The sequence below is a fragment of the Python bivittatus genome, unplaced genomic scaffold (assembly GCF_059951505.1).
Source record: "Python bivittatus isolate LINGU-HERP-01145 unplaced genomic scaffold, Pbiv_v1 ctg000020_np1212, whole genome shotgun sequence".
Taxonomy (NCBI): Eukaryota; Metazoa; Chordata; class Lepidosauria; order Squamata; family Pythonidae; genus Python; species Python bivittatus.
Window position 1 is genome coordinate 111,606,861 of NW_028277030.1, and position 15,932 is coordinate 111,622,792.

A 15,932-nucleotide genomic window follows, 5' to 3' on the forward strand; every position below is an offset into this window, starting at 1 on the left:
TGTAGCCACAGATTCCCTATTTGGGCCAAGGGCACCCATTTTGTTCTAAGTACAAGAGTAGATCATATTAACTGCTCACTCGGATCATTGTTCTTTATTTTCCTTTGCAAATAAAACATAACAGTAAATTTTTAAAAATACAGCTGAATTTATTTATTCATTCATTCATTTATTCAATTTATATGGCTGCCCATCTCAACAAGTGACTCTGGGTGGCGAACAAAATTTAAAAGCAATTACAATAATTCAAAAATGAAAATGCATAGCAGCTGAGAACAAACCATGTACCACAATTGCTAAAATAACCAAGGAATGGGTCTCAGCACACACTTGGGACCCCAGCCCAAGCAAAGAGCCAGGACCTTAAGGACTTACAAAAAGCCAGCAGGGTCAGGCCATCCTGATCTCCAAAGGGAGAATGATTCATACAGCGGGCACTACAGCAGAAAAGGTGCATCTTCTAGGCTCTGCCAACTGGCATTCCTTAGCCAATGGGACCCAAAGCATGCCCACCCCACCTGACCAGATCGGACAAGTAGAAAAAACTGAAAGAACACGTGTATAGCATGGGGAAGTGTAGTGGTAAGATTCTAGCTAAGCTTTCATTTTACCGAACTACATAATAGTTTCTCATAACACTGTGAATGCCTTTTCACCCTTACAGAGTTTTAATCTCAAATTGCTCAAATTACAGAAAGTTCACAACAAATCATTAAATTGAATGGTGGGTGAAAAGGGTGAGGGGAAAACCAGTGATTTTGTGAGATTCTCCATCACTTTTATTCATTGTGAACATTAAATGTTCTTGAAAGGCACATTTCCAAATCTGGCAAGACATGTGTTAGTGATTTTCTCTGGCTTGGCCTGAATTCATGTACTATTGCTCTGAACTGTTTTAATTCATTGTTTTTGGCTTGCTTTCTTAGATTTTTTGTTCTTTCTGACACACCACTGAAATACACACAGACATACGTACCTTCATGGTTCATAACAGTTCTCCACATTTTTTCCTATTGTTTCTCATTCAGTTTGATGAAAGAGGATTTTCTTTCAAGATGTCTTTCCAAGATGAAGAGAATGTTGGTGAAATTCTTGGGACAGAAGCAGTATTCTGTGCTAATTTCATTGTGAGGTGGCCAAGGTGGAAGGGAGCCATCAGGATGGAACTCCTCCCATCCTAGGTTGTTGGGTTATTTTTTCACATTAGTAAACTTAAGCAGCTCAGGAAACTTCAAACTGATGGAGATGATGATGCAATGATTTGTATCCAGCTCTTCTGCCTAGTAGAATCCTCTGCCACCTCTCATATTAAAAAATGTTCAAAAACACCATCAACAGGAAAAAAAATCTTTATCACTTTTATAAACTGCACGCTCCTGGTTAAACCAGCCTATGGAGGACTGTACCCTGAGAATAAGGTATGGAAATAGAAGAAAGCTTTAGAGGAACTGAAAGGCAGATTGTAACACAGAATTAACTTCTAATTCTCTTATTTACATACAGACTACTACCAACCATTTTAATCATTGGGCAACTTGGTCTAATTGGAATCAGATGCTACAAAGGGTTTTGCAGAATCAAGGCAATTTTTTTCCTTTATAAACCTGATCTAAGGGAGACCTTTTTCTCTTTTGTACAATATTATTCTCGTCTTATTCTGAAATCAAATTACACAAAATATACTGATGCTGATGAGAACACAGAAAATAATTAGGAAAACCAGTATTTTTAATTGGATGGCTTAGGAAAGCAGATATATATGTCTGATTACGACATCCTAAGTTGCCATTCCTAAATAAAAGATGATGAGATAATACTGGCCTAATAAAAGCCCTGGCTGGTCTACACTTAAATGTAAGAGGATGAGATAATGATGATCATTACTAATTTCAGTAGTTGGCTTTTGGGGAGAATATGACATAATCCTGATAGTACTTAAATACATTTTGTTTTATGGATTGATAATGCATATCCTCTGGGCTTCATACCAATGCAAATAGTAGCTGTCCTAAAATGCTGCCAAAAATGCTATTTTGTAATTTACAGCCTGTTGCAAAGGATGTTGGGGAGCTACATAACAGTTCAAACTTACAAATGGGAGGCTAGCTAGATCAAGTAGTTTCAAGGGTGTGCTCAACGTAAGTAAATTGGAAGCTGTTTAAGAGGTACATAATGGGCAGATAATATTGATGGAATCTTGCCTCAGAAAAATCATTGAGTTGATGACAAGAGGTTTTACTGGGAAGGAGATAGCTCAGAGGGATTTGAAAATTTAAAGCACTTTGACATTTAAGATAATTGTTCAAAGAGCAGTGTAAATTGAAGCCTTGGTCCCTTCCTGAACACTAATTTCTCACCACTAAATAGCAATGCTATTACTGCTGTTGCTGCTGCTGCTTCTACTGTTTCTCTTCCTCCTCATAATAGTAATAATTTCCATCCAGAGGATCAAAGGACCTCTCAGTACAAAAATGCAAACTATACAAAACAAATAAACATCATTAAAACATATGTACAAATCTAAAAGTAATACTAACTGACTAAAGAACTGTGTTTTAATTTCCCTTCTAATACTGATTTCTAAATGAGAAACCAGTGGTTGTAAGTAGGATGGCTGGCAGGAAGTATGAAACAGCAAAACAGCAGGAAACCAGCCAAATGTTCTACCCTAGCTGACTGATCAGTTGGCCAATAGAAAAATAGTTGGCTGTGTGGACTGTGTTCTTTGTAGTCAGAAAGAATAGGCAGCCATGGCATACGAATATATATGATATAGGATGGCAATAGGCATAGCTGGGTTGTAAAAAGTCCAGATGGCCACTAGATGACAATAAAGTGTTAGGGTTTTCTGTATCCCTTTGCTGCCATCTAGTGGTCATCTGGATTCTGCAGCCCATATATATGTTATGACAATAATCCTAATGCCTGGGGTTCTTGAGTCCTATGATTACCTTTATATTGCAGACTCATGTTTCCCAGTTGCTGCTGCTTTTTGTTACTAGCGTGGCTAAGACAAAAATCAGTTCTGTAGTTTGAAAGACTTCTTTGTTCCTCTGCAATTTATCTATGTCATAGGAGGCCTGACAAAAGCAGAGAGCCAGTTAAGGCACCAGGCTAGAAACCAGGAGTCTGTGAATTCTAGTCCTGCCTTAGGCACGAACACCGGCTGGGTGACTTTGGGCCAGTCACTCTCTCTCAGCCTGTGAAGTCAGGCTTGGGTGACAAGCGGGTCGGTCAATTCTTGTCGCAACCAGTGGATCAACATTTGGCTGATCTGAAAAAAGGGGACGCTAGGAAGAAAAAAAAAAATAGGCCTGACAAAACTATTCCCAAATTACACTGGAGAGGTATGTTTCATGTCTAACTTAACCGAGTTGCAAAACAGGTTCAGTCTTCATTCAAAAGCATTCAAAAGCTGTGGTTTGGATCCAGAGTGTTTTCTGAGCATGGAAGGATTCCTTCTGTCTGTACGCAGAAAACTGGAAATACGCTGGATCATTTCTGCCAATACAAGGAAGGAATAATTTTCACCAACCTGGTGAAATAATTTCAATAGACTTTCCTAAACAACCAACCCCTTTGGATGAGGTTCACATACAAAAGGACAAAGCTTGCACAGCAGCAATTCAAAGGTGCTTTCATCATTTTTCTCTTACCCCTCCCCCCCCCACTCTGGAAGACACCTCTATTTTCGAATGAATGTGGGAAATCATTACCATTATACTGAGTAGAGAAGTTCCCAAATGCTAAGACATGGTTCTGAATTCTAATTTATCAAAATTAGCAAATCTGATATATTTTAGCTCTGTCTCGCTTTTATTTTTAAAGCAATATTTTTGCCTTTTCATTTATTTATTAAACATTACTTTTGGTACCCAAGGATAAAGAAATCAATGAAATATATGAATGGTACTCTTTTAATGACTCACCACTTTAAAAGTTTGGCTTCATAACCTGTGTTAATGTCTGTAATTTCCTTTATCTTCTGTTTAGTCTGATTTTTAGCTTCTTACCTGTTTAAAATTAATTGCAGCAAGAAAAATGAATGTCACAGTATCACTGATGTGCTCAGAAGAACTCAGTGGGACTAATCACGTGAATAGCATTAGTGCCTAAAGGAATAACAGTACTGAACCCTAACAAGCTTGTCTATGAACTAGATAATAGCTTTCCACTAATAACGCTGCACTCTCAGTCTGTCAGTGTTTAGATAAATATTTTATTCTACCATAGACTTTAATTAAACTTATGAGCTGATGGCTGTTAGGTGAGGCAGAGACACAGAAGCCGGCACTTAAGAATTTGTTCTCTGGACCAGGATTTAAATAGTCAAGTGTATACCAAAATTGAAATATATGTGGGGAGGGGGGAGAAAACTGCAATAAAAATGAAGAGAGAATCATACTACACTTCTCTTTTCCATTACAAAGCTAGTTCTTGGTCTTCATTCTGTAGAGCATCAGACAATTATTCAGAAGTCCTACTGGGGCTGCAATATAGGTACTTCCTCTCTCTTGCCAGATTATCTACATCTTAATGAATTCTGATGATTTACAGTATATCAACTTGCTGGACCATCTAAGCCGTATCTGGTATATGGTGACCAATATTGTCTTCCAAAGCTAAGGAAGAAATATATCTCAGCAAGGCTAGTTGCCAGTTGCATCTGGAGGTGGACCTGGAGTTGAAGCCTTTCTCCCATTTATAGACCACAACTTACTTAAAAAATATCCAGTAGCCTAATGAAAAGTAAACTGGCAATGGTCATAGTGTTTCTAGTACCTTGCCAACTTTTTGATCAAGTTAGGAAAACAGTGATTCCGTAGAACATTATTTTAAAAAATCCTGCATTTAGGATTTTATTGTACAGGTAGTCCTTGTTTAGCAAGCACAATTGGGACCAGCAACTTGGTTGTTAAATAAAGTGGTCGTTAAGTGAAACTTTGTGCTTATGATCTTACTTCAGCTTTCCTTTGCTTTACAAACCTGCAGAGGTCACAAATGCAAGGATTGGTAGCAAAGTTTCTGTATCTCACCATCATAACTGCAAACGGCCGCTAAACGAGGCAGTCACTAGAGAGGACTACTTGTACTTTGTAATTAATTTTTATGAAATTAACAATTAAGTACATTTAGAAATATACAAGTTGAACAAAATTAATCAACATTCATTAATGAGTATTTTTAAATACTGTATATATAGATGGCATAGCCAAAACTAGTAGACAACTAATTAGTGATGTGCAAATATGGTTTTGCACTTGTGGCAAGTATTTCTGTTTACAGAAGGCCCCTTATTACTGCAATCTTCTGTAAATATCTTCTGGAGGGTCCCCAGTCTTCATGACATCTTTTGGAAAAGTATTGCAGCTTCAGCAGGAACAGGAAATTGCTCAAAGAATTTGCTAACAATGCAAAGCCCATACTGAACAGTCTTTAGTCCAATACTGACATACATTTGTTGAACTATGCTTCCTTCAGCATTCCCACAGCATCCTGGAAGCTTTCATTTTGACCAAAATGTAGGAGTGTTTATTATTTTTTTTTTAAAAAATCCTCTTAGCACTATAATTGTTATTGTTACTCCAGTTGGTTGCTGTACCTTGGTGTATTTATCTCAACCTTTTCAAACTTGTTGTCCTCCCAATGTGATGGATTACAATTCCCATTAACTCCAACCAACAGATCACTACATTAACAAATTGCCTCATGAGGCAAACATCTCACTCTGCCCACTTTCTGGCAGAAGGCAGCTTAAGATAGCCTTCTATCTCATCTGAGCCTTCCTTACACAGTGTCCAGCTCTCTGGCTCGGACTTGGCAGAAGTTATCCAGACACACAATGCAGGACGTCTAGATAAGAAACTATTGCATACTAGAGTTAAAACATTTGAAACAGTTAATTACTTCTGTCAACATGAAAGAGCATTTCCTTCTTATACTCACTGCAGCTTAAATCTAGTCCTTTTTTCTGGTTTCCCACTGTATTAAAAAGCATACTTTGTGCTTCTCAGGTCTGGTGCTAGTTGATTGTTGACGTAACTGGCATTCCAGCTCTGGAAACTATGTCTCTGTTTATAACTTCCACCTGCAGCAAGATTCCCATTAAGGCATTCCCTGGATAATCCCCAGATTGTCCCAATAACAGAACTGCTCTGTAAAACCCTAACTTCTCTGCCCACACCCCACCCCACCCCCACAAACTAGTGTCATTTACATTACTTTAGATTCCTGCAGCCCAGTTGTCTACAGGGAGGGAAAACCCTGCACTGACAGATGTATCTTCCATAGTTAGTGCTATCTTCCATAGGAATCAAAATCCTGATAATGCTGTGTCCTTGCACCTTTATAGGTATTCATAAAAAGGTTTCCTTCATTACAACTATGATTTGGGGGGGGGGGTATCTAGAGGTAAGTATTCCAGATTATATATCATACGAACAAGTTTTCTTCAGCTGTAACGTACTCCTGCATCTTCAGTTATTATTTGGTCCTGACCTGTGGCTTATTCCATGCTCATGGCTTCTAGTTCATCCTTTATTCTTAAATTTTGTTTTCTTTTCCACTCTGCCTCCTGGTTCTGATGCTCTGAACACCAGACCAAATAAATTTTCTATTGCACATGATTCATAGCTCATTCAGACTGCTTCTATATCTCATTCTCGACACTAAGGTACTGCTGATACCTGGTTATCTGAGCACAGATGTACAGCAGGAACTCCTGTATCATCTCCTTACCTTATTATGGCTTGGAATCAAGAATAGAAATTAATACTAAATTGAGCTTGGCTGAGACAACAGTTTTGACTGGATTGCAAGCCAACATTCTTTTCCTTCTTTTAAATTAAGAAGTGAGTCCTTAGACTCCATGATAATTAGGTGGTAGTACAAGAGGTGTTAGCAATGGAAGCCTCTTTGTATTTCCCCTAATGCCCTAAAAGAGGAAAACTGTGAGATTACAGCAACTGGAGCTTAGTGATCTTTTTTGCAAAATAAAAATCACTGGATAAAGGAAGCCTGGTATACCTTGCTTTCACCTTCTCACTTTGGGGGGATGGTGTTAGTTTAAAAAACTGCTGCCTAACCAAGAAGGAAAAACATAGATACAGTGATCATATTTTCTTGGAAAAAATAAAGGACAAACCTGAAAAAGGGGCAAATCTGAAAAAGGCTCATAAGGATTAAAAAAAAAATAATTGTTTATGTTCATAACTTTGCTTTTCAAAGAAAAATTCAGGAGCAAAACCATGAAAATAAAAAAAGTACATTAAATAAATCTAAAGGACAGCTTTCTGAAATAAAGAACTGTCCTTTATAATAAAGGATGTATGGTCACTGTACTTACAGGTCTCTAGATGTCTTTGGATTGCAACTCCCAAGATCCTTCATCATTGTCTTTGTTGAGCACAACAGATGTGAGTTGTGGAGTACAACATCGGGAGGATCGTATGTTGTCCATTTCTACTATAAAGTGCTCTCATTCTCTGAAAGGTCATGAACCATTGAGGGGGAGTAGCCCCTTCCCTATTTAGGGCATTTTGAAGATAATAGAAATTATCAAGGTTTTGATTTTACATTAATTTAGTATTCTTTCAGTGGTTTCCAATTTTCTGTAAAGGAAAGAAGATGTCTGCCCTGTGCAAAAATAAAAACAGTTTATGAGTGATTTTAGTTTATAAAAAGTAAATATCTACAAGTTATCTTTTCAGTATCTATCCATGCTATTGTACCAGATATCTTTTCCAATTAGCTACGATAACTATCCTTTGTAAAACAAGATGACCATAAGTTATGAGGTTGTGTTTTATCATGATTCAACACAATGTTCAATATGTTTTTGCGCACTTTGACAGTCTGCTTGCAGTTCAAGCATTTAGATAATTATTTGATTGTTTCAGCGTACAGTTCATTCCAAAAATATTTATAAGGAGGCTTTCAGTTAAAGTCTATTCAAGAATCATTTTCTTGTTAAATTTACTTCTAAAATTGCTTTATTTTATACTATAGATTTGAAATAATCTTGTTTGAAGAATCATGGTCAAAAAGTAATATATGCCACACAAGGAAAAAATCCATTTGTGTTACTATAGGAAGCAACAAGGGTGAATATACTGGGAAAATATTTTTGTTGAAGTATAGATCGATCAGATGTCTTCTTTTTGATATACAAAGAAGTGTGAAAGAATAGCAGTGTAATGATTTCACCACTGCCTCAGAAACTTAAACTCTGCTGGGAGAAGTTTCATATTTATAGAGAATCTGCTCAAGAGCCAACTCTTTATTTATTTATTTTTTTTAATTTATTGATTGCATTTATATAGCCACCCATCTCACATAAAAGTGACTCTGGGTTAAACAGATTATCAGATATTTCTTAGTAAAATGGCATAGCAATCTCAAGTGCTCCAAATTTGAATCCTCATGTTGCATAGACATACTAACATCTTCCAACCTACAAATAACATTCCATGCCTCTACTTCCACATAATGCACCCTGGTGGTCACATGCACGGGTACTAGAGGGCGCAGTGATCCTCACTGGTGTTTCAATCAGCCAGTTTTTCTTTCTTTCTTTCTTTCTTTCTTTCTTTCTTTCTTTCTTTCTTTCTTTCTTTCTTTCTTTCTTTCTTTCTTTCCTACTCCATAAATCTTGGGCTTGTATGGTTGCTGCTGTTTATGACTACTAAAAAATTCACATTTACTTCTGAACTTTGGAAAATAGATCTGGCCAAAATAGCTAGCTGGCCCACAGATTTAAACTTATCATTGATTTATTTGTGAGATTATGTCTGTTAGCCTAGGTTTATTCATAGTGCTGTGGCTAAGGTTTATTGTAAATCTAGATAAATTCAAATTGATTTTATAGCTAAATAAATTATTGGTACATTTTATGATAAATTGATTAGTTTCCTTGTTGATCTAGTAGCTGTATTTCTTGTTTTTCCCAATAACTTTATTAGATTTTAAGATAAGAAAGATAAAAATTAACAAAAACTAATATTTAAGATAGCGAGTAAAGAATGAAAAAAGAATGAAAAAAAAGAAAGAGAACAGTCAAAAGTACAGAAAGAGAAAGAAAAATGACTTCCGACTTTCCTTACAACAGATATAAGTATAAATTTACATTAAACTCTTACTCTAAGTTTACCACATAAGTTTCATTTTTTCTATTATCTGCTATTATTTGTAATCATCAAATCTAGTAACTATTTCTGCTATACAATAAGAATTCAGTTTTATTGGATTTGTGGGTGTATCTATGTGTTGTTGATATTGTTTTACCAGGAAATGCTTCATGCTTTAACCCATAATGTATCTTTTTTTTAAAAAAATACATTTAGATATGTTGCAATGGGAGTCTGTACAACAATACTCCAAGTTTCCAATGCTGTGAGGACAAGTATCTTCCATTTCTTCTTAATGCATCAGGTGTTTGCTGTGGAGGTCAGATGTCTACAGTGGAACGAGAGTATCAGTGTTGTGGTAACTATTCTACATGGGTATTCACAGGTAAGAAGCATTTCACAGATATAAAGTTGTGTAGTAACTGTCTTTAACTAGTAAGAAGAAATATATATCTGAGTTTAAGTATGAATTAATGGGCTTCCTATTCACTTACAGAATGAGAAATGGAAAACCACTAAGAAAGCATTCTCTTCCATGATTATAGTGTTAAATAGTGGAATTTTGTTTGGTTAACTAATTTATCTGGCCTTGTTATCTAAATAGCTTTTCTATCACATATGTTAGCAGACTTGAGAATATGAGAGCAGGTACAGGATTGGATTGAAGTTTGAATTCATACTGAGCCAAGTACTTTGCTATGTAACCAATATGTGGCCTAATCCTAGAGCGCAGGCCTGACCTGCTAGTGGAATGGGACTAGTGGAAGAGCAAAGAACATGCAGAGTTATCCCATGCTAAAGAAAATGAGTTGGTCCAGTTTATCTGTTCCTAGAAATATAAAAATATATAAGGAAGCTGGTCATTACACAGACATGCTTATGTTGCTTTCATAGCAGTCAAATGGAGGTGATTGCCCTCGCCTTCTTCCAAGATATTTTGTTCCAGCCTAGTCTATAACTCTTGGATTTCCTAGTGATCTCCTATCCCAGTGTTTTTCAAACTTGGCAACTTTAAGATGTGCGGACTTCAACTCCCAGAATTCCGCAGCCAGCATGCTGGCTGGGGAATTCTGGGAGTTGAAGTCCACACATCTTAAAGTTGCCAAGATTGAAAACATTGTCCTATCCAGACCTACTTAGTTTTTTCAGGTCAGTCAAAGTTGGCTAGGTACTGCCACCTGGTTTGATTCTTACAAATACATTACATTTCTAATTAAAAATGAAGTATGAATGTTCAGATGACTGCTGTAGTCAGCAATCTTTGGGGGCCAATGGACACAATTGGTTTTTAAAGTGTACGTTCTGGGTATTCAAACAAAAATAGCTCCATGGGGGAATGGTTTGTTTGTTCATAATATGGCTGCCGGGAGGAACGTAGCCAGTCACAAAGCACCCATTTTCCAGAAGGCAAACTAGTGCAAAATCCCTCCAGTCTTTGTTTTAGCTCCTCAGGATATTTGTTAGCATCTTGGCTGTGTGGAAAGGCAGATGAGCATACAGTAGTTCCAAGGAAAATACTGGCTATTGTTTTTATTTCCCTCGAATGCCTGTGATAGCCTACTTGGGTCCAATAACATTAATCAAAATCAAAGTGCCCTTTAAAAGTTTAATTTTTTTTTTATTTAAAATCAGGGACGTATGGAGCCATGGAAGCTGTCCACAGCCTACGGGCCCTTACAGATACCGTGTGGCCTAAAATGCTGGGATATTTATCAATGCAAATTTGCCTTTGAGCACCTTTTAAAATGTTTTTTGCAATTTGGTTATAGACCACACACTTATACGGAATAAGTCTGGTGGCCCAAGGAAAGCTTTCTCCTGGATATTTAATGCATACATCTCTTTGCAGGCAATTGTGAGGTCAGGAGCTAAATTGACTGCATTACCCATGGTTTGGCACACATTCTCTGTGCTCGGAAGGACTTTGAATTTCTGCCAAGCTATGCAGCACAACCTCAATTCAATCCCTCCAGAAGTCGTTCATATATCACAATATTAGAATGTCTCTCATGATGTCATCCGAAGAAAAAAATGATGTCCCAAGGAACTATAGGAGAGTCTTTTGCTAGTCTCATTAATCTCAATGTTCTAAAAGAAGATGATCATTGTCTCTGACCTCTAGACCTATACAATGATTTCTGTTAACAAACTTAGTGCTGTTTACAAAGGCAAGTAAAGTACAGTGGCACAAACCATATTGTCTTTAAAAACAACAACAAACACAACAAGCAGTTGTCAATAACAGGCAAGGGATATTTATGCTATTTGCCAACGGTTTTGTGTTTTTGTTTCTTTTGTTTCCTAGAAAGAAACTCTTCTTATTATCTTCTCACTCCCTCATTTTCCATCTGTTACCTAAGGGAAACAAAAACAGTACCGGTCACTTTCTGTGTGTGTGTGTGTGTGCGCGCGTGCACACACACAGACACACACACACTGATTACCCCAAGGGAAATGTTAATGTGGGTCATTCTTTGATAAGGGTAACAATTAACTAGGAAGACTGCGTGGTCGTATTCAGAGAGAAAACATTTTCAAGCTTGGCTTGGAATGGATTCCATTTTGAGAGGTTAATGAGAAGGTTACTAATTCTTTGTGTCTTATGTCTAATGGTCCTTTTATAAAAGAATATAAAGAAATCTGTATTATTTGCAAGTGATGTAACTTGAAGGCCTTCAAAATTAGATTCTGAGAAAAATGCAGAAAAGTGGTTAAGTATCTCAACAAATGATATCTCTTTCACTCCTTCTGTTTATTCTTGTCTTTATTATTTATTTTATAAAGATTTATGCATGCCGCTCTTTGCACGCATGTTTTCAAGATATTATTTGGCTATTTTGGAACGATGTAAGACGTATTTGCATCTTGCAAATCAGGCAAGGAGTAGTAATGTTATCAGTATATGGAGAGCAGAAGATATAGCTATGAATCCTCAAGCAGAGATGAATTGGGATGAGTTTCCAAAGTGTGATAAAGTTAATAATATTAGCATTCAACACAGTTATTTTCTCCCCGGGGCATTGTGAAGAATGCAAACAATGTTCTTCCATGAGCGTTGTGTCAGAACACGGTAGATGGCTTTTTCCATGTGAGATTGCATATACGCATCAAAGATTGACAGCCTTTTTAGAAGCTCTCCAACTGAATCTCCAAGCTACTTATTAAATGTAGGAGAGATTTAAACACAGCTACTGAAGGAAATATTTAAAGTGGTAATAACTGAAAGACAACTACTGTAGGACACATGTAGACTAGAATGTGCATAGCCTTGAATGTGTGTACAAAGGCAATATTTTTAAAAATTATTACTATTTTCCAGAAGAGATTTATAAATAGAAGAACAGAGGAGTTAATGCAAGAAAATGCCATAATACAGCTTTATGTCTGCAGTGCACCTAATTCAATGCAATATATCCAAATGATACTTTTGATCTAAGTTGTATCATGCAGTGCATTGTGCATATCCAACCTCCCTCTTTTATCTATCCTGCTAAGCTTGTGGATTTTTTTAAATGCAATTTTTATGCTGCACCATTAACTTCTATGTACAACTGATGTTGTTTATATGACATTGTAGGAGGATGGCTTTGTTAGTCTATGGTCACCAAAAATTAGGAGTCTGGCTGTACCTTTTCAAATTAACACATTTTATTAAAAGGAATAAGTTTTGTGAGCTACCTAGATGGCTACATTGCTCCCACATTTTCACCAACAGCACCATCACAGGTTCCAACAACTTCACATATAGGTTTAGATGCACCTTCACATAATCTTCCTGAAATGTAATATATACCATCATCTGCCAGCAATGCCCCACTGGATTCTACATAGGACAAACAGGCCAAATATGTGGAAAAGAATTAATGGGCACAAGTTGGACATCATCATTCAGAACAAAGACAAAGTAATGCCTGCACATTTCAACCTCCCAGAACACTCTATTACAGATCTCAAAGTAGCCACTTTTTGGGGGGAGGGGGGCAGACATTTACCTGCACAATTGAGCAAGAGATTGCTAAACTCACATTCACCCAAAAGTTTCAGTCTCAGAATGTGTTGACAAGCACAATGGATTTATAATACATTACATTTGTTAATTGATAAAATACTTGTAGTCTGTCTCACAAGTAATCTGCATAACCCTCTTGTCTTCTGTCTTCCCCTCCCTTCCCCTTTCTCCCCACCTCATCCCAATTTAAATCCTACATCAGTTTAGCTATTCCATGCATTTGATGAAGTGAACTGGAACTCACAAAAGTCTATGCTTTTTAATAAAATGTATTAGTATGAAAAGGTGCTAGCAGACTCCTGATATTTTATGAATAACAGTGGAAACAACACTATCCTACTTACTATGTCCAAGAATAAATAATAGATTAGATAATTTTCACTGCCTTTCATGCACAAAAGCCCTATGTTGTATTTAAATCAAGTATGCTGCCCAGATGAAAACCTAAACTGGGTCTCTGTTGGAACTGGAGACTCCTACTGTCATGGCATTCCTTTATTGGGGAAACAGATTTGTTGTAGTGGGTTACTGCATAATGGCTTCAATCAGCAACGTTGTGGTGGGCAAATAGAAAACAAAGACCTGATTTGCTGTGGTGATGAAGAAGTTGGAAAAACCTATTAACCTACAACAGGTACTCATGGATTATTTCTGTATTATGCTCTGCTTGATGGTATATGATAAAAACAAGGTAGTTCAGTTTTGCATAAAGCCCTAGATCCATATAGTTTTTAACCACTTTTCTTTTTTCCTGGTCCCACCAATCATTTCTTGGAATATAGCCCACAATATGGCCCTCAAATGTGGAAGATCATTTTTGCCCTGAAAGAGTCAGCATTCCATAGCTGTTTTATTTTTTATTTTTATCCCTTGAGGAACTTTTCCTTAAAGTTTTTATTTATTTATTTATTTTTATATATATACACACATATATGTATATACACACATACACATACACACATACATACACACACACATACACACACACACACACACATACATACATGAAACTTGTTGAAATCCCTCTTGTTAATAGAAAGTGCTGATCTGATTATATAAGGATCAACAATCAAACACTTATGATTGTAATTTGTATATATAATCTGCCGTTCAGTTATGCCAAGTAACTAGAAATAATTCCAACCGGCCATTCAGGATTGCAAAAATTACAAATTAGCACAAACAGTTAGCTCTTCTGTGCCATGGCCAGTATCCTGAATGACCCTGGAAAGCACTCTAGAACATCTGCAGTCTTCCAAAGTGCTTATAAGAAAGTCTAGTGTGGGGAAAAATGGGATTCTAATGACACAGTTTATGTACGTATGTATTTTACCATTTTAAAATACTGCTAATAAGAATCTTTTTCCAAGATAGCTCACAAGAAACAACAAAGAAAAATCAGCTTCAAAGTCAGTGGTTTAAATAAATGGAATACTCTGACCATTTCTGAATTAAATGTAAATGAATCTATATCACTATTTGGATAAATCACTTTATATTCATATTCTGGGAAACTGTTGCCTAAAAGAGGTCAGACAACACAGCATGAATGTCAGGAACAGAGGAGTCTGTTTGAATTACTCTTGTCTGTTATTAGTTTGTGGCCTGTCTTTTCCTCATTCCAGAGAAAGTCAACTATGATGGAACCCTTGCCAGTCAACATACCTTTAACATGACAAATTTATTGCACATGCCTACCGTTATTACTAGATCAGTTCTGCCTTAGCCAGATGGGGCGGTGTGACTCTGATTTTCAATTTGTGGATTAATGTATTTGTATATGTGCTTTATTGGGGGAGCAGAGAAACAGGGTTGCACCTTCTGGCCACATAACTGTCTCCTAGATGCACTCAGAATTACTTCGTAAAAGGATTTATCAGTAGCAATTTATCTTGAGGAGATGCAAGGACTGAGAGAAAGAAAAGACTCAGCCAGCGCTAAGAACCAGTAAATTAGTCTTACAAAACACTAAAGCCAAAGAGTTATCCAAGTCTGTTGGTGAAAGACAATAAGTGCTGTACCATACAAAATAAGTCAGGCTGGAAGAATGGTTGTGATTCAGACAAAGATTAATATACTGTAGGCAAGGTAACAAATCATGGTTGCAGATTCCACTGTGGGGATTCAGAGATGGGCTGAACAAGCTTAGTTTCCAGCAACCATCTCTGGTTTTGACACTGACATACAGAGTTCCTAGTAATCATCCCTTCCTAGGCTCATTTGGTGGTCTTCATGGTTCTGACTCATGAGGAAGATCTTTCTCCAAGGGATCCTGACCTTCCTATCAGGTGATCTTCCCTCATTCAACCCTCTGTTCCTCCCTTAGTACTGCTTAGGATTTGGAGGTTGTAGATTGGAAAATTTAATTGTAGAGATGGAAGATGTCACAAGGACTGGTTCTGCTTCAAACTCTATTATTATTACTTGGCCTGAGGTTAAGTCAAAGTCCACCTTTGTCCAGCATTTTGTTTTCACAATGGCCAACCAAATATTTCTGGAGTGCTCACAAATAGGAGGTGGTAATGTAGCTGTCTCTGCAATTGACAGTCTTAATAGAGTCTTAATAGATTTCGATAGACTTGTTCTCCATAAATGTATGCAATTCCATTTTAAAGCTATCTAAGTTAGTAGCCTGAACCACATCTTATGAATTCCACAGGTTAATTATGGGCTGTGTGAAGAAATTCCTTTTTGTATGTATTAACTCTCTCCCATTAATTTGATTGGATGACAGCTGCTCCTAGTATTTTGAGAGATGGAGACAAACTTTTTCTTGTTCCTTTCTCCATGCCATGCAT

At 36.9% G+C, this 15,932-nt stretch overlaps 1 protein-coding gene across 1 annotated transcript in view; it reads left to right on the plus strand.

The window, feature by feature from the left end:
• Positions 1–15,932, plus strand: part of USH2A (usherin) — a 484,310-nt gene that overhangs the window by 349,838 nt on the left and 118,540 nt on the right. The window contains 2 exon segments of the mRNA XM_088132494.1: positions 9,342–9,511; positions 13,554–13,768. Coding sequence (XP_087988620.1) covers positions 9,342–9,511; positions 13,554–13,768 — 385 coding nt within the window.